The sequence below is a fragment of the Phyllostomus hastatus genome, unplaced genomic scaffold (assembly GCF_019186645.2).
Source record: "Phyllostomus hastatus isolate PE091 unplaced genomic scaffold, TTU_PhHast_1.1 phas_scaffold_78, whole genome shotgun sequence".
Taxonomy (NCBI): Eukaryota; Metazoa; Chordata; class Mammalia; order Chiroptera; family Phyllostomidae; genus Phyllostomus; species Phyllostomus hastatus.
The window spans coordinates 43,941,506-43,966,824 of NW_025334041.1; the positions used below are offsets into that span (position 1 = coordinate 43,941,506).

General features: G+C 36.4%; 1 protein-coding gene across 3 annotated transcripts in view; it reads right to left on the reverse strand.

Annotated features, from left to right (window-relative positions):
- The window catches only part of PHTF2 (putative homeodomain transcription factor 2), a 133,426-nt gene that overhangs the window by 93,893 nt on the left and 14,214 nt on the right, over positions 1–25,319 (reverse strand). For 2 of the 3 annotated variants that reach the window (XM_045828105.1, XM_045828107.1), the window contains exon 2: positions 17,072–17,151. In XM_045828105.1, coding sequence (XP_045684061.1) covers positions 17,072–17,116 — 45 coding nt within the window. In that variant the 5' untranslated portion in view covers positions 17,117–17,151. Of the gene's footprint in view, positions 1–17,071; positions 17,152–25,319 lie in introns of those variants that run through there. The other variant, XM_045828106.1, reaches the window with a different exon arrangement.

Genomic DNA, 25,319 nt, shown 5'->3' on the forward strand with positions numbered 1-25,319 from the left:
AGATTAGAGACAAGTTTTCCAGTAGTATGTCAAAATATTTTTCTTACCAATTCTGAAAAGCAGTAAGAAGCTTTTTCATTAAAGAATTTCAAGTCTATTCATATAATATTTTTTCTTGGATCTCCTCATACCTGTGTAAGGAACTACTTTCATTTTAGGCACTGTATTTAGCAACTGCTGTAGACAAACAAATGTTTACATTTAATGAAATAACAATTCTATTTCTCAAAGAAAAAAGTCATAAGCAAGTAAGTAGGAGAAATGTAGTATTTAAGAAAACTTATGTACTATGTAGAATTTCTAATTCTGACGTACCAAAGTTTTTGAAAAACAAAAATGAGGTCTTCCAGTCAAGTTGATGGCATAGGCAGACATAGCTAGCCTCTTCACATAACCACATCAAAATAACAACTAAAATATACAACAACCATCACTTAGAACTGTCAGAAAGCAAGTTGAATGAACAACTACAGAATTAAAGAAACCATATCCGCCCAGACTGATAGGAGAGGTACAGACATAGAACAGGCTAGTTTCTCACCAATGCATGGTAGATAAAAATTTGGGATGGATATCTCAAGACCAAGTAGGACCAACAATACATGAAGCACCACAGCCCAGAATTCCAGTGCCAGGGAAAAAAGTCCACAAACATTCTGGCTGCAAAAACCAGCAGGGATTGAGCCGGTGGAAGAAACTTCTGGAGTCCCAAGCAGTTTCTCTTAAAAAACCCTCACACAGACTCATCTACTCACACTCACTCCCTCTGAGCTCCAACACCAGGGGTAGTAGCTTGAAGGGCACCAGTGACATATAGGGAAAAACTGAAGTGTCTGGTATCAAGGCAGGAGGAGGCCATGGTCCCTTTCTTAAATCCTCTCCCCACAGACCTGGCAAGCTGGTGCCCTATCTGAGACTCCATCAACCTGGCTAACAACGTTGGACCCACTTTGAAGATTCCCCAGAGACTGTGTCCCACCCAACTTCCTGGACCACCCAAGCTCCTTTCCCTATGAAGAGCTAGTCCTGGCTCATGCTGCACAACTTCCTAAATTCTCTCAAACAAGCAAGAGCTGGCCTCAGTGAGCCCCAGGCATGGCACTAGCAGCATCCAGCCCAGATTCACAGCTTGGCTTTGCCTGGGAATCTCCAAGCCTAGCACAAGTAGCAGCCACCTCAAATTGCTTGATAGCTCAGGAAGGGTGGCCCCAGAAAAAACACAGGTGGGGACTGACCTTGGCCTGCACCACCTGGAAAATCCCAGGGCCAGCACACCCAGTGGACAGCTACAGACAACTCTGGAGCACCATCACCCTGCCCTTGCACAGCTGATCCTCCATGGAGGGTAGAGATTGGTGGCAAGTGGTAACCTCCAGTCCCTGAAGCTGACTTGCCTGAGTAAATCCCTCCCATTGATCTGCCAACAGCAACCAAAACTCAACTACAAGAGGAGGGTGTGCTCAGCCCACAGGAAGGGTGAACCCTCAAATATCCAGCTTGGATGATAGGGGAGGCTGTGCCACTACAGGATATCTACTACATCTGGGCACACTACCAAGACACAAGCTCAAAGCAGTTCTATGTGATACATAGAAACAAACAGTGAGGGTGCCAAAACAAGGAGACAAAGAAACATGGCCCAATGACAGAACAGATCAAAACTCCAGAAAAAAGCTAAACAAAAGGGAGATAAGTAATCTGTCTGATGCAGAGTTCAAAACACTGGTTACAAGGACGTTCAAGGAACTTAGTGAAGACCTCAACAGCATAAAAAAGATCCAGTAAGAAACAAAGAATAGGCTAATTGAAATAAAGAACAATGTACTAGGAAACAACAGTAAAGTGGATGAGGACGAGGATCAAATCAATAATTTGGAATCCGAGGAAGCAAAAAACAACCATACAGAACAATAAGAAAAAAAGAATAAAAAAAAAATGAGTATAGTATAAAAAGCCTCTGGGACAACTTCAAGAGGTCCAACATTTGCATCATAGGGATGCCAGAAGGAGAAGAGAAAGAAATTGGAAATCTGCTTGAAAATACAGAAAATAAACTTCCCTAATTTGGTGAAGGAAACAGACATCAAGTCCAGGAAGCACAGAACCCCAAACAAGATGGATTCAAAGAAGCCCACTGCAAGGCACATCATAATTAAAATGCCGAAGGTTAAAGATAAAGAATCTTAAAAGCAGCCAGAGAAGTTAGTTACCTACAGGGGAATTACCCTAAGACTCAGCTGACAACTCAAAATAAACTTTGCAGGCTAGAAGGAACTGGCAAGAAATATTCAAAGTCATGAAAAGCAGGAACCTACATCCAAGACTGCTCTACCCAGCAAAGACATCATTTAGAATTAAAGGGCAAATAAAGAGCTTCCAAGACAAGAAAAAAATAAAGGAGTTTATCATCACCAAACCATTATTATATGAAATGGTAAAGGGACTTATTTAAGAAAAAGATAAAAACTATGAATAGTAAAATGGCAAAAAATACATATCTATTAACAACTGAATCTAAAAACAAACTTAGCAAACAAGAAGAACAGAGACAGAATCATGGTTACAAAGAGCATTTTGATAGTTATGAGATGGGGGAGGGGTGTGGGAGAATGGATGAAGAGGTGTACTTTTAAGAAGTACAAATAGGTAGTTGCAGAATAGCAATGGGGACGTAAAGTACAGTACAGGAAATGCAGTAGCCAAAGAATTTATATGCATGACCCATGGACATGAACAAGATGTGGTGGGCACTGTCTGAGGGAGTAAGGGTGGCTTCGTAGAAGGGGTTAAAGGGGGGGAATCATATAACTGAAATAGCATAATAGCACAAAAATTCTGTGGCACACCACAAGAAAAAAAAAAGGAAAGCTTTGTATTACCCAATACTCAATTTGTAAAGAGGAAATAAATACTAAGCATCTGAGTATTTATGTATTCACAGTGTCTGAACATCGTAAAAAGATGTCTCAAAACCCTTAAAAACAGAAAAAGAACTTGCTGACATTGTTTTTGTGACCCCAGTACTTTCATACTCAGAAGTGCTGAGGATATATTTACTTGGTGTCTATAAACATTACTATGTAGCAGCCCAAAAAGATATCACTAAGAAATAGTGGAAGGTATGGTATTTTTTTCTATTTTCCATTTTCTTTACCCATGGGAATTGAATCTGCCATCTCAATTACATACAGGTAGGTGCTCATTCAATAAGTGAAATTCTGTAACTCAGGATATAGTTGACAGGATTTCTAGGCTAGGTAGAAGAAAAAAACAAAATACAAAAGAAAAAGACCTTTTTGAATTCCCTTGTCTCTCAGTGTCTTCTTCCCTGCAAAAATAAAGATACTAGGAAGGTAAATTTCTAAGGTTCCCTTTCCCTCTTTACATTTCTGATTCCTTGGTAAGAAGTTAGATTCCAGCACAGGAAACCTCAGTGATAGCCTCAGAAAAAGAAAGAGAAAGAAAGAAAAGAAAGAAAAGAAAGAGAAGAAAGAGAAGAGAAGAAAGAGAAGAAAGAAAAGAAAGAAAAGAAAGGAACAAAGGAACAAAGGTTTTTTGGGGTTTTTTTAAAAGTATTTACAGCTGGTTTTATTTTTTTAAATTAAATGTACTGGGGTAACACTGGTTAATAACATTATACAACTTGCATGTATATAATTCCATAACACATTATCTGTATAATACACCACATTGTGTGCTCACCACCCAAAATCTAGTCTACTTTTGCCACTGTATGTTAGGAAAATCTCAAGAAAATTTCTCTTTTGGGTAGAAATTCAAGTACTTCAACGAAATGATTTTGCTGACATCTTCTTTCAGGTATTCTCCAAATTACATGTAAAATTAAGTGGTATTAAACTTAAAAAACTGTATCTGTCCTGCTATTTATTTATTCTATCCATTTTTCAATGTATATTTGTCTTGTTCCTTTCTAAGACAGCTATCCTTACCATGAAAAAAAGTACTTCAAATGATATATGCTGAAAAGAACTATTTGTGCTAGAAAGTAAAACAAGTAAGGAAAAGAGCAATTAAATGCAAGTACAGAAGCTCAAAAATACCAAAGAAACTTGACTACTTCTAATGGTGTTTTTCTATTTTAACAGATATAGAAATGTTCAATTTAAAAGAACTGTTAACTAAAACCTTTAACTATCCAAATACATTATTAATTAGAACATTCCATATTTAGCAAAAGGGAAAAAGCAAAGGAACTATTGTTTAGCAGTATTTATCGAACACTTACTGTACACCAACACTATACTTGGTGTTTACACGTTACCTCATTTAATCATCAGAGCAATCTTAAAAGGATTCTCATTTCAATATTACAAAGAAACTAAGACTCAGAATAATTAAGAAACTCAGCTTAATAAAAATAAAACCAGCTAACCTGTCATTCAGTAAAGCCAAATATGTCCTCAAGCACATAATCAGTCTATAGTGTTATAGAGAATTAGCCCCAAATACAAAATGCTACAGCATTAAGAGATCATGGTTGTTCAACAGCCTATATCATTAACAGTAAAAAAAAAGATTCTCATAAATTAAATTCAATGAAGAGTTTAGTTTTAAAACTTCATATTTCTACTCAACTGTTATAATTTCATGTCTAAAATAATAGATTAATATTTATACCATTAAATATTTACTTTTACATATAATATTATTTGGACCTAAAAGAAACAATCAATATTTTAAGAGACAGTCAGTAATTTATCAAAAGTAGTTTTGATGATCCCCAAGACCAAAACATTGAGAAATATGTGGTTTTACCTACATGTACTTTTTTAAAAATGAAAGAATGTTGTTATGCATTATAATTAAGACATTAACCTCATAACAGGTTAAATAAAGAACCCAAATATTTATGTATTTAATAAGAACTAGAAGCAGAAAATTGTGCTTAGTATGGCACAAATTTATTCTTTAGCATTTCATACAGGAGGAGTTAAGTGATCAACAATCTTAACTTACAAGAACATGAAGAACATATTAAGGATCCTGGTCCTCTTTTACTCAGTTCAATATTGGTCTAGATACAGCTACACAGAAGAAAATAAAAAGCTACACATCTCCACATGGAATCCACTAAAACCAATCATACTCTTTAGTTATACTTCTACAATGGGTTGAATAGTGTCCCACAAAAATTCATGTCTGCCCAGAACCTTGGAATATTATCTTATTTGAAAATAGGATCTTTGCAGAAGTAGTTATGTTAAGGACCTCAAGATGAGATCATCCTAGATTTAGGGTGGACCCTAAATTCAATGATAGGTATCCTGATAATAAGAGAAGAGCACGCAGAAACAAAGTGAGGGTGGCAATGTGAAGATGGAGTCAGACATTGTGATGAGACATCTACAAGGCAGGAAATGCCAAAGACTGTAATCACCAGAAGCTTGCAGAGGCACATGGGACAGTTTCTCCCTCAGAGCCTTTCTACAGAGGGAACCAACACTACTGATACTTTGATTTTATACTTCTGGCCTTCTGAACTGTGAAAAAAATAAAATCCTGTTGTTTTAAGGTACTCAGTTTGTGGTCATTGTTACAGAAGTCCTAGAAAACCTGTAAAACTTTCTTATAATATCTTGATATAATCACTGAGTTAATAGATTTCATTATTATAATAAGTTAAATAATGCAAATATATACGTAAACACTCTAAAAAATAAATGCTATTTAAAAGCATGGTAGTACTATATCATCATCACTGCCAGTGTATGTATAAATACTGATTATATCTTTTTTAAAAGGTATATACCTCCCCAAACATTCTGTCATTAGAAGTCATCTTAAAATATGAGTTCCCAACCCCCAGGCCACGCATCAGTCTGTGGCCTGTCAGGAACGAGGCCACACAGCAGGAGGTGAGCTGTGGGTGTGCAAGTGAACCTTCATCTGTATTTACGGCTACTCCCCATTGCTCGCATCACTGCCTGAGCTCTGATCAGCAGTGGCATTAGATTCTCACAGGAGTGTGAATCCTACTGCGATTGCACACATGAGGGATCTAGGTTGCACGTTCCTATATTATGAAAATATAATGCCTGATGATCTGAGGTGAAGCTGAGGCAGTGATGCTAGCCCTGGGGAGTGGCTACAGATACAGATTATCATTAGCAGAGAGGTCTGACTGCACAGAACCACAATTCAACTGCTTGCAGACTCACATCAAAACCCTGTCAGTGAGTGGCAAGTAACAAATAAGCTGCATCCAGTGGCAGGCTTTATAGTGGGAAGTGAGTTCATGTACTTCAATTGTATAGCTGCATCTGGTGAAAGGCTTTAGTCAGAATCTGATACTTATTTTAGTCTGCAATTGGCCCACCCATTATTTTATTTACCACTCCATTTTAGGCCTCTTTCCTGCACTACACACTTGCTGCAGTCAGTTTTGATAACCCTAGCCAAAATGAGTAAAAAACAAACATTGCCGGAGAACGTCTTAAAATATTTATTTATTTATTTATTTATTTATTTATTTGGTAAGGGAAAGAGAAAGAGAAGGAGAGAAACATCAATGTGTAGTTGCCTCTCACACGCCCCACACTGGGGACCAAGCCTAAAACCCAGGAATGTGCCCTAACTGGGAATTGAACCAGCATCCCCTTTGTTCACACACTGGCACTCAATCCACTGAGCCATACCAGCCAGGGCTGGAGAGCTTCTTTGAAAAGGGAGAAAGACCCAATTATGAGATAGCAGAAGACTCTAAGACTGCCAATAAAAACAAAGCTACCTTTAAAAGAAAACACCAAAAGTGCTATTTAAATTATGGGTTCATTGATTGCAACAGGTGATTCACATTCTCTAAAACCACTTTGTATAATATGTGGTGACCAGCTATCCCACAAAACCATGAAGTCTTCAAAACTGCTTCGCCACATGGAGACCAAGCACCCTGCACTAAAAGACAAGCCTTTGGAGTTTTTCAAAAGATAAAAAACATGAATAGAAGCAAGTATTTGATGAAGGCCACCACTCCATCAAATGTGTCTGCACTGAGAGCATCATTCTTAGGGGCTAACCACATTGCTAAAGCTAGGAAGCCCTTCACTATTGGTGAAGAGTTGATCCTGCCTGCTGCTAAGGACATTTGTTGTGAACTTTTAGGAGAGGTTGCAGTTCAAAAGGTGACACATATTCCCCTTTCAGCTAGCACCATAACTAGACAAATTGATGAAATAGCAAAGGATACTGAGGCAAAATTGTTAGAGAGGATTAATGAATCACCATGGTATACAATCCAGGTTGTTGAGTCTACTGATGATAGCAACAAGGTAAAGACACTTGTTTTTGTGCAATATATTTTTCAAGAGGATGTGTATTAGGACTTACAGGCACTTTTGTTGCAAACCAATGCCACAGCTGCAGAACTATTCCAGTCTTTGAATGATCACTTATCAGGAAAACTGAATTGGTATGTGGATGGACAGAGTGGCTGCCATGACTGGATGGCTTTCTGGTTTCATTGCATGGGTCAAAGAGATCGCTTCTGAATATGAGTCTAGGCACTGTGTCATCCATAGAGAAATGCTGGCTAGCTGAAAAATGTCATCTGAACTTAATGTTTTGCAGGATGTGATTAAAATTATCAACATTAAAATACACACCCTTAACTCACATCTATTTGCACAGCTCTGTGAGGAGATGGATGCAGAGCACACACTTCTCTTATACACAGAAGTGAGATGGCTTTCTATAGACAGATCATTGGCCAGAGTTTCTGAATTACAAGAGCCACTCCAGAGATTTCTTTTAGAAAAACAGTCATCACTGGCAGCACATTTCAGTGACACAGAATGGGTCACAAAATTTGCTTACCTGTGTGATATATTCAGTCTGCTCAATGAACTCAATCTGTAACCTCACGGGAGAACAACTGTGTTCAAGTCCGCAGATAAAGTGGCTGCATTCAAAGCCAAACTGGAATTATGAGGGCGACAAGTGAACATTGGGATTCTTGACACCTTTCAAACATTAGCAGAGATTCTGAAAGAGACTGAGCCAGGGCCTTCTTTCCCCAAGCTGATGCATGATGACCTATCTCAGCTTTCAGAAGAGTTTGAGCATTACTTCCAAACCACAAAAGACCCCTGAACTGGGAAGGAAAGATCTGCAACCTTTTTGTGAATAAGCCAGGTGAATCAACCTTATCTGTGCTAGAAGAGGATCCACTGCTTGAGACTACAAATGACGGAGGCCTTAAAAGTATGCTTGAGACAACTTCAAATCTCCTTATGTTCTAGATTAAAGTTATGGCGGAATATCCTGAGATTGCCACAGAAGCACTGAACAGCTTTCTTCCATTTCCAACATCCTATCTTTGTGAAGCAGAGTTTTCTGCAGGGACAGCAACTAAAATGAGATTATAGAGTAGACTGGATATTAGCAACACACTTCAGCTTTCACTGTCTCCCATCACCCCCAGATGGGACCATCTAGTTGCAGGAAAACAAACTCAGGGCTCCCACTGATTCTGCATTATGGTGAATTGTATAATTATTTCATTATATATTATGATGTAATAATAATAGAAATAAAGTTCACAATAAATGTAATGTGCCTGAATCATCCCGAAACCATCCTGCCCCCTGGTCTGTGGAAAAATTGTTATCCACAAAACAGTCCCTGGTGCCAAAAAAGTTGGGGACCGCTTTTAAAAAACAACTCTCAAATTAAACAAATGAATTTATAACAGGGTTTTTTTTGTGTCTTTTTAAAAACTTTGAAAGGAAGTGGTCTCCGTTTCCCATTCTCACTCACTGGGCACAAATAACCATGTTCTTCCTCTTCCCTTTGCAAAATTCTTTCTTTCTGTTCCTCTTCCATTCCCATGGCTCCTACTTATCTCTGGACTTAACTCTTTTGAAGGAGTAAAAAAAAGAAAATTCTACAAATTCCATTTCCATGTATAGGGCAAGTATTTCACAACTTATTGATACTTACCTTAATGTCTAGAGAGGTGACACATGAATCTAAGTTGTTGGAAAATTTAGTGTGTACATTAGAAATACTTTACATAAGGCTGAAGCACTTTGTAATCTCCTTAATTTCTTTGTTGCCATGTTGCTTTGTATTAATGTACTGACTTTAGTGTAAAATTAAATGTTAGTGACATATATATTAGATACTTAATATTTTGAACAGTAAGTGCGGTCACTGTCAAATAAGACTTTAATAAATCAAATGACAGTAAAATCTTAGTGGTTATAAATATTTCTATGATGTATAATTTTATCATATTGCTCATGGATTTATTTCAATTTGTTTTATAAAAATTTTTTTGTGTGTTTTTTAAAACAGCTTTAATACAGAAAGAAGAGTGTACTGAAAGCAGACCTAAGTTTGGGTTTTATCACTAATTCATGATCAAGGTATTAGGTCTACAGGCATGAGGCTTCTTAATCATAAACTAAAAAGTTCAACAGGAACTAGATAATTTCAAACTACCTTGGTAGTCTATTTCTTTCTTGTAAATAAAATTAAAACTTAAATTATTTATGCTAGAGATACCCAAAGTGGAGAGTATGAGGATGGAAAATTAAGAATTTCATGATCAAACTAGGGAGAAAAATCTTAAATGAAAAGGAACATATTTCAGCAGTGAAACTAACCAATCTATTTTGACTAGAACAGTCCTATTTTTGGCAAGTAAGTGACATTAAAAAGGAAGAGGTAGAGAACATGATCAGTGACTGACTAGAGCAAAGAAAGTTGAGGTTTATGAATTACACTTAATCATGACTTTGCTGTTAGACAGCAAGCATCAACTAAATTCCCACTGTTCTATAATGCTGGATACTAGAAGTCTGACATTCTAGGTTTTTCATTTATAACTAAGAATCTTTTCAGCCTCATGAAAATTTTCAGAATGTATGAAATAAACCCAAGAGCAATTCCCGATATAACTATGAGGATTATGAAATAATAATAATAGAAATAACTTCCATTTACTGAAGGCTTACCCTGTGTACACACATGTATCATCAATTACTCCTCAAATTACTCCTGTACCCAACCAGGGCAGGATGCTCTTTTTTGCAAGTAAAATCCAGTTCAAACTAGCTTCAACAAGAAAGGGGAATTTGCCCTGGCTGGTGTAGCTCAGTGGACTAAGCACAGGCCTGCGAACAAAAGCATTTCTAGTTTGATTCCCAGTTAGGGCACATGCCTGGGTTGCAGGCCATATCCCCAGTATGGGGTGTGCTAGAGGCAACCACACATTGATGCTTCACTCCCTCTCTTTCTCTCTCCCTTCCCCCTCTCTCTAAAATAAATAAATAAAATCTTTAAAAAAAAAAGGGGGAACTTACTGGCTGATGAGACTAAATAACTCAAAGGTCAAGTGAAGGTAATCTGAGGGTGCAGTGAATCAAGAGACTCAAGTACGACACTGGCTTGTGGTTGTCTCTTTTTACCCCATTCCTGACCCACTCTGGTGCTGTCTCATTCTTTCTTGTCCACAACTTTCTCCATAATGTGGTAACATGCTTATAGGCTTTTATCCTTTTAGGTTCTCAACGAAAGAAGCAAGAGTCTTTTCCATGAGCTCTAATAAAAAAAAGTTTGTAGAAGGACCATATGGGTCAAAAGATACACCTGGACAAATCACTGTGGCCAAGGAGATGAGGTACCATCTCTGGTCTTGCCTTAGCCTTACATTCATGTCTTTGACCAAATGGAAAAAGGAGTGTGTGCAGTACAGACAAGGTCATTAAAGACATTTTTAAGTCCTGAAAGCCATGCTAATTTCTCATCTACTATATATTCTAATTCATAAGATACAATACTAAGATTTTTTTAAAGAAATACTTCATAAATATTGAACACTTCATAAACTACTTTAAAATTTTTGAAAAATCATATATAAAGTTAATTCTCTTCTGCACAACCCTGTGAAGCACATAGGGGAATTATTATTATTCTCAGTTTATTAAAGAGCAAAAAGATAGGAGAGATTAAGTAACAGTTCAATAATACAAGCTAGAATGTCATAAACTCAAATACAAATGCTCTTTCAACCATAACAATGCTATAAAGCAAAATAGTTTAAAATTACATTAAAGATTTCATGTTTCATATGAGAATGTGGCTCAAGGAAAAAACTTATAGAGAAAATGTAATTAACCCATTTTTCAGAAGCTAAGGATCTCTATTTTGGTAGATTTTACTTTTCTATCTACTACTATCACCATCCAGAAGAGGACTGTATGTGAAACTATATCCCATCAGAATTTCTTGCGTATCACTTAGAATGTTTTCAGCTGCAAGGGAAAAAAATTCCAAGTGACTGAAAAAAAATCAGGGACTTATTATCTTAACAGTAAGAATATTTTACTTATACCAAAGTAAAATATTTCCAGTTAATTAATTAGGTGTCTCAAATGTCCTGAAAAAAAAAAATGAGGTTCTTTCCATCTTTGTACTCTGCCATCCTTGGGTTGTTGGCAAGCTCCCCTCATAGGAGCAAGTTTACAGTAAGAGCTTCAAGCAGCAGAGCCTCACTCATCAATGTCTAGAAACAGGGAATAGATCCTCTATTTCATTTCATTCATTTACCTTTGTTAAATTAGTTAATATACATAAAGCTCTTAGAAAATGCATATAATAAATGTTATATAACTTTTGCTGTTATTGTTGGGCCTCTTTTTAAGAGATGAAAGACTTACCGCAGATGCCTTCATGTTTCATTAGCCAGAGCTGGAATATATGAGCCCTGTCTAAGCCAGTCACTGGCAAGGAAAATAGAAGTCCATGACTGGCTTAGCCTAATCTGGATTCATCCCCTTTGAGAGGTTAGCAACATACTCCCTGGCCATAAGGCTCTGTGGGGGATAACAAATTCTGTCACAAGTAGTTCTTCCAACAGGGAAAAAGGTTGGGAATAATTTTGCATAAGAAACTCACTTTACTCCATTCCTCCCCTCTGTACATCCTTTCTTCTTACAGACCTAAATAATAAAAGTCTGGAGGTGCCTCGGGGCATTTTTCCCCAATTTGGAGAAAGTTTTCTGTGATAGGAGGAAATACACCTACTCTAGGAAAGCAGGGAAGGAAAAAGAGGCTGACTCCTCAAGATGGTGCTCTTGAATGTGCTCTGGTGATGGAGTTCCATTAATTCTGAGATAAGCTCCACCACTTCACATGGTTTAGTTCAAAAACCAATATATGTCCCTGTTTTGCTAAAGACAATCTGTCTTACTTACAAAAAGAAGAAAAATCTTAAAAGTAAATAACAACACAGTTTTCGGAGTTTGAAAGCTGAGATTTAATACTTCTTAACCATCTGTGCAAGTTATTACTCCTAAATGCCCTACTAATGTACTTAGTGTACACACAAGCACACATGCAGATATACAAAACTAAACTTTACTAAAAAGGGAGAGATTTTAAAATTTCTATTAATAACTGACAGCAGTTATCAGTCAAGTTCATGTTACTTAGGCTAGTTTCTCATTTATAGTACTAAATAAATCCCATGGTTGGCTCACACTTAGAAGCCATTAAACATACTTATTCAAGCTTTCTTGCTGGCTATTGACTCCATAAAGACAATGACCAAGATCTAAATCATATAGTTCCTCCTCAGTTCTATAAGCTAAATTCACTATTTTACTGTCTCCACACAGTGTTGCTAGTATTTTTATTCTCTTTAAAACTTTGGGATTATTTCTGTGCCACCCTTTTATAATAAATTCTTCTCCTGAAAACACAACCTCATTCTTTCATAATCTGACCTGCATATTTACAACAGAATCCTAGGGGTCATTTTCTTTTAAAGGAATACTTAGTTTGTCAATTATCTTTGAACCTATGACTTCAGGCCCCTCTTTAGGATGCCTTCCAAAAGATAAAAAATGCTCTCTTCTCAGGAACAAAAAACTAGAAAGATGACAACAGAGTACTGTGTTAATAAAAAAAATTCAACAGCCCAATATTAATCAAAACTATTATGATTTTCTCCTGTCACTATTCTTACAGCATTAAATTGTTTCTCTGAGCCCTGGCTGGTGTGGCTTAGCGGACAGAGCACTGGCCTTCGAACCAAAGGGTTGCTGGTTCAATTCCCAGTCAGGGCACATGCCTGGGTTGCAGGCCAGGTTCCCCGGTGCAGGGCATGTAAGAGGCAATCACACATTTTTGTTTCTCTCCCTCTCTTTCTCCCTTCCTTTTCCTCTGTCTATAAATAAAATCTTTTAAAAAAAATTGTTCCTCTGAATTAACGACTAAATATTTGTTTCAACAAGAACATTCAAACTACTCATGACTATGAATGACTGACTATAAGTACAAAATGGAATTTAAAATTAGATATTAAAGGACTTCAAAAAAATCTCAAAATAAGCCATGTAGAGAATAATTAAAAGGTATGTGATATTTAATTAGATCTACACATATTTTAATACTTTAAAACAATTTGGTTTTATTTCTTTCCTCCTGCAAATTTCATATCTGATATTAGAGCTCAAGTTTACAACAGTCCATAAGTTAAGTAATGGTATCTGGGCTAGCTAGTGCTCAGTACTCAAAACAAAAAGATGGAAATGTTACCACTTTCAAGTGGAAAAGATGACTTCAAAGTGAGTTACAACCAAGCAAACAAATATTCAAGAAAACCAATGTGAACATGTCTTGATTTTTATCCAGAGCAGTACCTCTTAGTATAAGCTGGATACTCCTGGAGGATACTAATAGAATCAAAGAATGCTATAATGTTAAAACTTTTAAAATCATCTAACCAGGACTTCTTCATTTGGGGTTCAAATCAGATGTGAAATTCATATATGTGTACATTTTTCTGGAAATAAGATCCTAGAAATTTTTCTAAAATTTCATCACCATTTCAAAAGGATGTATGAGTGAAAAGAGGTTGAGATTGGGTAAGGAGAGGGAGAGGAAGTCCTGGGGACATTATCTAGTTAATGTAGAGATATGATTAGTGAGATTCATAGAAATGAAATTATTTGCCAGTGGTCAAATAATCAGCAAGTATCAGTTTCGGTACTCAAGTCTTCTTTTTTTCCACTGAAACACAAACAGCTCTTAAAAGACTTTTTTTGGTAAATATACACTTAAAACAAAAACAAATCTGTATGATGTAAGAGCAATGAAGAGAAGTCTCAGGCTGACAATAAAAAGAACTATCAAGATGGCAAATTAGAGGCATGACTTCAGAACAATTCATTCAGAATAGAGGAGAGTTCTAAGAGGGCTATTCCCAAGAAAGAAAAAAAAAAAAGGAACTGATACAATACCTGAATGTAACTAATTGAAACAAAATGAAATTTACAGCTCCAACAGAGACTTTGGAGAATTAGAAAACCCAAGAAAAAGGGGGGGAAAGTTTCACAGACAGAAAACATTATCACAGTACATTATACTGAGGCAGTATGACACAGTTCTAAATGACACATATGCAAACATACACCCTGAATGCTATTTAATCAAAATTTGTAGTCACAGAGAGGGTGGGGTAGGGAGGGTGATTGAAGGGAGCTCATAAAAAAGCTAAATCTTTATCATACAGTCATAAATCGACAAATAACATCTACAATAAAATAATCAAGGCAAGGTAGGTATGTTTAAAAACATAAAGAAGGGCTGGAATGGGAGTAAAAGGGAGAAAACTGTACTTGAACAAAGATTAAAATTAAAAAAAAAGAAAAAAAAACATAAAGAAAATAGTATTAAAAAACCCAAACAGTGTTTTTAACTGGGCGCTATTGCATTTTGAGTAGGGTAATCCATTGTTACTTGGGGCTGTCTTAAAGTACGGGTCAGCACACTGACGCCTAATAAGACAAATGTAGCCTGTTGCCCGTTTTTGTAAACTCTTTTATTGGAAGGAACACAGCTATGCCCATTCATTTAATTCATTTACATATTGTCTACAGCTGTTTTTGTAGTATGACATCATTGAGAAGTTGCCACAGAGACTTATGGCCTTCAAAGCCTAAATTATCTGGCCCTTTACAGAAAAAGTTTGCCAACCTCTAGTTTACCGTATTGCATGACATTTAGTATCTGATTGCTACCCACAAATGTCAGTATTCCCCCAAAAGTAATTATGAAAACCAAAATTTCACACTCCACGTTTTCAACACACCCTCCCCAACTCCCTACTAGTGTCCAGAAGTAGAACTTTGGTTTGAGAACCACTAAGCTATAAAGAATTTAAAATGATTGTTCCTGGGGAGCAAAATTCAAGAGATTGGGTGAGGACAGGGAGAGAAACTAGTGGGGACTGCTCCCTCCCTGAGTAAGTCTTGAAACACTAATTAATCTTTCAAAGTAGCCACATATATTTTTTCAAGAAAATTAAATTTTAAAGCAAAAAATATATAAAGGAATCAAATCTGGTTCATGATTCTGGGGACTCTCTAATATAAAATGTATGATTACATTTTCTAGATTTAAATTGTGACATCTGTTGTATTTGCTCTGGAAAATATTTTGGTTGTACATCCAAAGCTGCTAGGTAAATAACTCTCAGATAAGAAGAGTGTCACTGTGATAACTGAATGTGTATGTCATATTTCAACCCTTGGATCCCAAGAAAAGTCAGTCAATCTAGCACATTCTACACATGATCTTCAGTGAAGTTTTCAATGTTCAACATAAAAAGCCAAAGAGATAAAATGTTTAATAAACATTACTAACTCTCATAAGGAAATATTAAGTTTTCAAAGATCTATATAGCAAATTTAAAAAATTTTGTTTTTATTTTATTTTATTTTTGAATTAATAGTATGAGCAACACTTCCATTTAGTACTTCCAATTTAGTATTTTATTTGAAAAATGTGATGCTATATATCTGTGATATGTTCTACCTAGAAAATAACATGTCTAAAGACAGACAATATCCTTAGGTTTGACTAATCTTTAAAGTGTTCTAATTACCACTTACTTCCAATTCAACTAAATTTTATTTTATTTTTATTTTTAATCCTCGCCAAGGATATATTTATTGATTTTAGAGAGAGAGGAATGGAGAGAGGGAGGGAGTTTCAGGGGGAGCGAAAGAGAGAGAGAGAAACATCAACGTGTGAAACAATGATTCTTTGTCTCCTGTACGCATTCCAACAGAGGATCACATCTGCAGCCTAGGTATATGTGCCCTGACCGATGGAACCCACAACCTTTTGGTGAACAGGATGATGCTCCAACCGAGCCACCCAGCCAGGGCCAATTTAACTAAATTTTAAAATTGTTTGATCTTCCCATGCATAGGAAAAGCTTTAAATATGTATTTGGTTAATAGGGACCTGAAGAATAAGAATCAAAAATGTTGTAAAATGTGAAAAAAACATAATTCATTACATACACCAAAAATCTAAGATACTACATTTAATAACATACATTTTAAAAAGTATAAACAACACTCTTCAGGAGTTAACAGTACACTGTATTTTTCTAAAAGGCATTTATTTTCTTCAATTTTATAAAGAAATATTACATTTGTAAAGCATATTTTGAAATGTATAGGATGACGCAGCTAGTTAAGTAGTTATGACAATAATGCTAAAACATCAAAATAAACATTTTAATACTACAGTTTGAAGAATACAATCTCCAAAGGCTAATTTTACTATAAAGATTCAGCTGTTGAATTGTAATTTATAAGAAACAGATTAAAACTATTCTATCTCTTAAAATAAAATAGCTATAAAATTATAACAGCTCTGCTAACCCAGCTTTCTTTTAAAAGAAATACAAGAAAAAAAATTCAATGCCTTTACAAAATGCTAATTACATTCATAATCTTAGAAATCTTAGAAACTTAGAAGTTTACATTATGACTAGAAATAATTAATCTAACAACTTTGAAAATGTGGATTTCAAAGTGGAGAAAAAATGTTTTTAGACCTGGTCTAATTTATTTAGAAGTAAAACTGACACAAAGAAAAATATTATTCCCCTTTCCATTCAAAAGATCCTAAAATCTATTTGTCATTATTTTAGGTAACTGACATAAATCCATAGTATTTCCATACAAACAGAAAGCATTTTTAGAATAAAAAACATTTAAGAGGTTAAAAGCTTTGATTATCAACTTACCTTTTTTTGATACCAGACTATAGCATCAGTGACTTTGGACGCCATTTATTCCACTGAAATCACACATTCGTCATTTTAAGCTGCGCAAGAGAGAAAAACATACTGACTTTACTTCCACCTTCCAAAAGGAAACTGAGCAACATGCATATCTAGCACTCTGGTTACTTGTAGAGCAAAGGGTGTATGACTACACTTATATTACACTCTTCCTCATTACTATTTTAGCAACAGGTTCTCTTAAGTAAACAAAATCAGTTGCCATAATAAAAGAAGGATCTTTCTATGTGAATATAACACTTGAATTTTCTTACAAAATAGCTTAATCTTTTTTTAATTAGCTTTTTAAATAAATTTCAGAATTTCCTATATTATACTGAAATTTTTCATTTGTAAATTCACATATAGGAATTCATTCAGTAATAGATGAATTTTGCTGCAGTTTCTGTCTAGGAACTGGTCTCAATTACTGTTGCTAAAGGACGGCTTGATAAAGATGCCAAAATTTATAATCACATTTCATTTTCCCTGATGCTCAGTAAACACAAAATTGAACTAAAATCAAATAACTAGAGAAATCTAATTAATTTATATTAAATACTAAGCCAATATTATAGCTCATTACATAGGAAAATTAACATGAAGGACTTCCCAGATATCATGGATTGCTAATATTTAGAAATTTACCACAGACCATTTCATAAACATCTTTTTGTGTTTGTCTAAACAGTTTTTAGAGAAGAAATAATTCCTAGAGAGAATTAATTCCAGACTGATTCCAGTAATACTTTTCTAGTTTTATCACCAGGCTGGATAGAGGGCATCGCTGGTGTATTAAGGATGAGCCTAAGGTTCAAACAATAGGTACTTTCCCCAGAACTCATTATAAACCAGGATCACTCAAGGCCACCAGCATCTCAGGGAAATCCTGGACGTAAAGCACCCTGCTGAGCTGATCCTAGCACATGCAGATCTGTAAATGGAGAGATTCTACCACTATACAATTTGACCAGACTCAACATAATACCAGATGTTTACGTATCATTCTTGGGTGCATATCAAGATTCAAATATAATAATTATGATTAGCAAGTTCAAATGTTGGAATGATCAACCTGTAAAATTAAAGGCAGAATTTACTTATTTAATGCCTGAATTTTTTATAGTGTTATATATCAGATTATTTTATTACCTTTCCTAAGATACTAATTCCATCTTCAATTGATCAAATTTAAGCAAACTGTCTTGAAATTCCTGAAAAAATGCCCTACCATTTCTTAGAGGAGAAGAACAGTCCACAGACCTGGGTTCAAATACTGTCTCCCTCTATCTAATATGTAATATTGAAGGAGTCACTTAAATCTATTGGACATCAGTTGCTTTCACTTGTACAATATGAATAACTGTACCCATCCATCTCTTGATAAGAAAACAATTCTGAAGCCCTGGCTGGCGTAGCTCAGTAGATTGAGGGTGGGCTGCGAACCAAAGTGTTGCAGGTTCGATTCCCAGTCAGGGTACATGCCTGGGTTGCAGGCCATGACCCCCAGAACCGCACATTGGTGTTTCTCTCTCTCTCTCCCTCCCTTCCCTCTCTAAAAATAAATAAATAAAATCTAATAAAAAAAAACAATTCTGAGATGTTCTAAGTTAAACTTAACTTAGTGATACAACATTCAGTTAATAGTTGTAGATCAGCTCTGACAAGAGACTGCTCACATTTCTGTATTTCTGTTGAAATTTAGAATTAATTTCCAGGTGGCTATTTCCAGGATTATCCAAAAGAGAAAAGCCAGGGACCCTAGAAACCCAGAAGTCTCCATTTCTTATTCACACAAGAACCTTCCAATCTGCTGTCCACAGTTAATTCACAAAAGTAGATACATCCTTCTCACAGATTCTGCTGCACCTACAACTAGCGCCATTTCAACTTCTCCTATCCTCTTTATCTATAATTAAAATGGTAAATCCTTTCAAACGATTTACATCTTTCTTCCCTCCTGCTTGATGTATAAAAACCCTTGCAAAACTCCAGGAATGACTGACAGGACATGTTGTCTTTCCTCCCTACCCACGCTGGTGGTGGTTTAGACTCCATGCCCAAAACCAATCTTCTTTGTTGTCTTTTTTTTTTTTTTTGCTACCAATTGCCTAATAAACCCTTTCTTTTAAAAATAATTTCACCTTGGAAGTTAAAAAAATTTTAAGATTTTATTTATTTACTTTTAGAGAGAGGGGAAGGGAAGCAGAGAGGGAGAGAAACATCAATGTGTGGTTACCTCTCACACATGCCCCCTACTGGGGACCTGACCCACAACCCAGGCATGTACTCCGACTGGAAATGGAGCCTCTAACCCTTTGGTTTGCAGGTCAGCGCTCAGTCTACTGAGCCACACCAGCCAGGGTGGAAGTTAAAATTTTTTTTAACACCCTTATGTTAATAACTTCAAAAATCAACTATAATAGTACACTAGGCATATAATATGTTCTAAATATTTCAATTATATTTATTTGAATTTATAAAAATAAAAATTCAGTCACTTTTGTTTTTTAAAAATAGAAAAACACCTTTCATTAGTAATGGTAAAGTTTGCCCTGCAAAACTCATTTAATAGTTTTTCCACTATGTCAACAACACTTCTGTGACACCAAGTGGCTCATACCTATTTTTAAATGTTTCTACAGCATGATGAGATAGATTTCTGAATCAGACATGACAAAATGCACTTGAAGACACGCAAACTTCACAAGTATAAAAAAAGTAATAAATCAACAAATGATTTTATGAATAAAGATTATTCCTAAAGCTTTTCCAATTTCTTTCATTCTGACAGTTCAGAAATACAGGTTTATAATCTCTATTATTCTAGTTCGTGTTATGTAACTTTTAATGCTAAATTATGACATTGAAGTTAATTTACACTAAAAAAGTAGCAAAGAAAGCTTATTGGGTACCATGAACAGAGATTCTCAATCTTTTTCAATCAACCATTCTGACAGATAGATGGGTATTAAGGTATGGAAATGACCCAATAATAAAACTACAGAGGTAACTGCAGATATAACATTTAAACCTTATTATAGACATTACTTTAATTATCTCTTTTTGCTGTTTTTAAATTTTGTACAAAAATAACCAAGAATATTTGAGGTATTTTTACATTTTATTTTATTTTTTACTGCATTCATTGTAGTGACATTGGTTAATATAATTATATAGTTTCAGGTATATGATTCTATAATACATCATTTATACATGGTATTGTGTGTCCATCACCATCTGTCCCCCCATACGCTCTTCTAGTTTTCCTCCACTCCCCCCTTACCTCTGATAATCACCACACTGGTATCTGTGCCTGTGAGTCTTTTTTGTTGTTGTTTTTGTTTTGCTTAATCCTTTCCCCTTTTTTACCCATTCCCACAACCCCATACTCTCTGACATCTGTCAGTGTGTTCTCTATGGGTCTGTTTCTATTTTGTTAGTTTGTTTATTAGGTTCTACATATGAGTGAAATCCATTACTACTTGTCTTTCTCTGACTGGCTTATTTCACTTACCATAATGCTCTCTAGATCCATCCATGCTGTTGCAAAGGGTAAGATTTCCTCATTTATTTTTTATGGCCGAGTAGTACTCCATTGTGTAAATATACCACATATTTTTCACCCCCTCATCTACTAATGGACACCTAGGTTGCTTCCAAATCTTGGCTATTCTAAATAATGGTGTATATATTCTTTCAAATTATTTGGGTTTCTTCAGATATATTTCCAGAAGTGGAATCGCTAGGTCATAAGGCAGTTCTATTTTTTAATTTTGTGAGGTAACTCCATACTGCTTTCCACAGTGGCTGCACCAACAGTGCATGACGGTTCCCTGCTCCACATCCTCGCCAACACTTGTTGTTTGTGGATTTATTGATGACAGCCATTCTGACAGGTATGAGGTGATATTTCACTGTAATTTTAATTTGGATTTCTCTGATTAGTGACAGTGAGCATCTTTCCACATGTCTAATGGCTAACTGTATGTCCTCCTTGGAGAAGTGCCTATTCAGGTCCTTTGCTCAATTTTTAATTGGATTGTTTGTAATCCAAACAATCCTGGTATTGAGTTGTATAACTTCTTTATAAATTTTGGGTATAAACCCTTTATCAGAGATATCGTTGGAAAATATATTCTCCCATCCCATGGACTGTCTTTTTATTTTGTTTATTGTTTGCTTTGCTGTGTAAAAACTTTTTAGTTTGATGTAGTCCCATTTGTTTATTTTTTCTTTTGTTTTCCTTGCCTAGGAGATATATAAGAAAAAAAAATTGCTGTGAGAAATGTCTGAGATTTTACTGCCTTTCTTCTGGGATTTTTATGGTTTGGAGCCTAATATTTAAGTCTTTAATCCGCTTTTGAATTTATTCCTGCATATGGTATAATAAGGTGTTCTAGTTTAATTTTTTGTACATATCTGTCCAGTTTTCCCAACACCATTTACTGAATAGACTACCTTTACCCCAATGTATGTTTTTGCCTTCTTTGTCAAATATTGACAATAAAGGTGTGGATTTATTTCTGGGCTCTCCATGTCTGTACTTATGCTGTTTTGATTACTATGGCTTTGTGGTATAGTTTGGTATCAGGTAGCGTAATTCCTCCAACTTTATTCTTCTTTCTCAAGGTTGCCGTGGCTATTTTGGGTCTTTTGTGGTTCCATATAAATTTATGGTTCTAGTTCTGTGAAACACACCATTGGTATTTTGATAGGAATGGCTTTGAATCTATAGATGGATTTGGGTAGTATGGACATTTTAATAATGTTAATTCTTCCTATTCATTAACATAGGATATACTTCCACTTATTTGCATCTTCTTCAGTTTCTTTCCTTTTTAAAAAAAGATTTTATTTATTTATTTTTAGAGAGAGGGGAAGGGAGGGAGAAAAAGACGGAGAAAAACATCAATTTGTGGTTGCCTCTCACGTGCCCCTGGCATGTGTCCTGACAGGGAATCAAATTGGCAAGCCTGGAGTTTGCAGGCTGGAGTTCAATCCACTGAGCCACATGAGCCAGGGCTCAATTTCTTTCTTCAGTGTCTTACAATTTTCTGAGTACAGGTCTTTTACATCCTTGGTTTAACTTACTCATAGGTATTTTATTCTTTTTGAAGCAATTGTGAATGGGTTGTTTCCTTAGTTTCCCTTTCTGACAGTTCATTGTTGGTGCATAAAGACACAACTGATTTCTGGATATTTATTTTGTATCTTGCTATTTACTGAATTCATTTATCACTTTCAGTAGTTTTTTACTTGAATCTTTAGGGTTCTCTATTATATACAGTATCATGTCACCTCTACATAATGAGTTTTACTTCCTCCTTCCAATTTGGATGCACTTAATTTTTTTCTTTTCATCTGACTGCTTGAGGCTAGGACTTCTAGTACTATGTTAAATAAGAGAGATGATAGAAAATATCCTTGTCTTGTTCCCAATCTTTTTTTTTCGTTTTTTTTTAATTTATTGATTATGCTATTACATTTGTCCCTTTTCCCCCCTTCCCTCCCCTCCACCCTGTACACCCTCTCCCACCCGCATTCCCCCCCCTTTAGTTCACTTCCATGTGCAATTCTTATGAGTTCTTTAGCTTCTACCTTTCCCGTACTATTCTTGCCCTCCCCCTATCTATTTTCAACCTACATTCTATGCTACTTATTCTCTATACCTTTCCCCCCCTCCCCTCCTCCCACCCCCCCCCCTGTTGCTAGCCCTCCATGTGCCCTCCATTTCTGTGGTTCTGTTCCTGTTCTAGTTGTTTACTTAGTTTCTTTTGGTTTTGCTTTAGGTGTAATTGTTAATAATTGTGAGTTTGCTGTCCTTTTACTATACATGTCTTTTTCTTTATCTTCTTTTCTTAGATAAGTCCCTTTAGCATTTCATAAAATAAGGGCTTGGTGATGATGAACTCCTTTAATTTGACCTTATCTGAAAAGCACTTTATCTTCCCTTCCATTCTAAATGACAGCTTTGCTGGATAGAGCAATCTGGGATGTAGGTCCTTGTCTTTCATGACTTGGAATATTTCTTTCCAGCCCCTTCTTGCCTGTAAGGTCTCTTTGGAAAAATCAGCTGACAGTCTGATGGGAACTCCTTTGTAGGTTACTGTCCCCTTATCTCTTGCTGCTTCTAGGATTCTCTCCTTCGTTTTTACCTTGGCTAATGTAATTATGATGTGCCTTGGTGTGTTTCTTCTTGGGTCCAACTTCTTTGGGGCTCTCTGAGCTTCTTGGATTTCTTGGAAGACTGTTTCCTTTGCCAGATTGGGGAAGTTCTCCTTTATTATTTGTTCAAATAACTTTTCCACTTGTTGTTCCTCCCCTTCTGGTACCCCCTATAATTCGAATGTTGGAACGTTTAAAGGTGTCCTGGATGTTCCCAAGGCTCTCCTCGATTTTTTTAATTCTTATTTCATCATGCTTTCCTGCTTGGTTGATTCTATCTTCCTTCTGGTCCACTGTATTGTTTTGAGACTCAGATTCCTTCCTTTCTCTATTGGCTCTCCTCCGCGTATCTTCCTGCATCTCTTTTATGGTAACCTGCATCCTTTCATCTAAATTGCGCCCAAAATCAACCAATTCCGTGAGCTTTCTAATCACCAGCGTTTTGAACTGTGCATCTGATTGGCTATTTCTTGGTCGCTCAAAAGGATGAGTCCTGGGGGACTGATCTGCTCTGTTGCACACATGTCTTATGTCTTTCCCTGTCTCTCTCCTTTCCGGTCTGGTCGCTCTTGTTAAGGTGGGGGGCGGAGCCTTAGGTGTTCACCGGGGCTGGGCACCCCAGTCGCTAGATTGTGACGTTATATGTGGGGGGCCGGGCGGGAGGGAATCAATGGCGGCAGTTCAATTCTCCTGGGCCCAGACCTTTCCCGGGCTCCTGGGCTGCGAGCTCTGCCCTGGTCCACAATCGCTGCCCCCACTGGGTCCGGCAGCCGCAGCTTGCGTACTCAGGGTCCACCGCTGCGTTCCTGCGCCCCGATGGTTGTCGCGCCGATTCCGCGCCAAATTTCCCCCGACCTCCGTGCGCTGCTGACCCGCGCCAGCCCCGCGCCCGCTCGGCTCGTTGTCTCCTACCAGTCTGGATGTACGGGTCTACTTCAACTTCTTGGCTGTCCGACTTCCATTCAGATGAATCCCGTCGGTTCTGGGTGTTATGCTGACTGTATTTTATTGTTGTTCTAATCTTGGTTGTGCGAGGAGGTACGGTGCGTCCACCTATTCCTCCATCTTGCCGGAAGTCTCGTCTTGTTCCCAATCTTATGGGAAATGCTTATAGTTTTTACTCATTGAATATGATGTTGCTGTGGGTTTGTCTTATATGACCTTTGTTACGTTGAGGTATGTTCCCTCTATTCCCACTCTGCTGAGAGTTTTTATCATAAATGGGTGCTGGATTTTATCAAATGCTTCTCTTGCATCTATTGATATGATCATGTAGTTTTACCCTTCATTTTATTTATGTGGTATGTCACATTTATTGACTTGCAGATATTGTATCAACCTTCCATCTGAATAAATCCCATTTGATCATGGTGTATGATCTTTTTAATGTATTGCTGGATCCGGTTTGCTAATATTTTGTTGAGGATTTTAGCATCTATGTTCATCAGGGATATTGTCCTATAAGTTTCTTTCTTTGTAGTGTCTTTATCTAGTTTTGGAATTAGGATAATGTTGCTTCATAAAATAAGCCTATGGGTAATTCTCTCTTTGACACTGCTTTAATCATCATACCTTGTCAAAACATCTGAAGTTATTCTTTACAGTGCAAGGTTCACACAAAATGCATTTATGATCTCAAAAATCAGGAGAGAAGGAAAAGATGACTACAAAGATATAGTATGTTAAGTCTGCCTTATAGAATTTCACTACAAATAGAGTAATATAGAGGGGTATTCTTTTTTTTTTAATATTTTTTATTTATTTGTGTTTAGAGAGAGGGGAAGGAGAGAGGGAAAGAAACATCAATGTGTGGTTGCCTCTAGCATGCCCCCTAATGTGGACCAAGCCTGCAGTCTAGGCATGTGCCCTGACTGGGAGTCAAACCAATGACCCTTTGGTTCACAGGCCTGAGCCCAATCCACTGAGCTAAATAAATACAGCCAGGGCTAAATAAATGGGTTTTTAAAAAATGTTTTAAAAAGAAATATCTTGTACAAAGAGTGTTATTTACTGGGTTTGACACAATCATTGATTATACTCACAG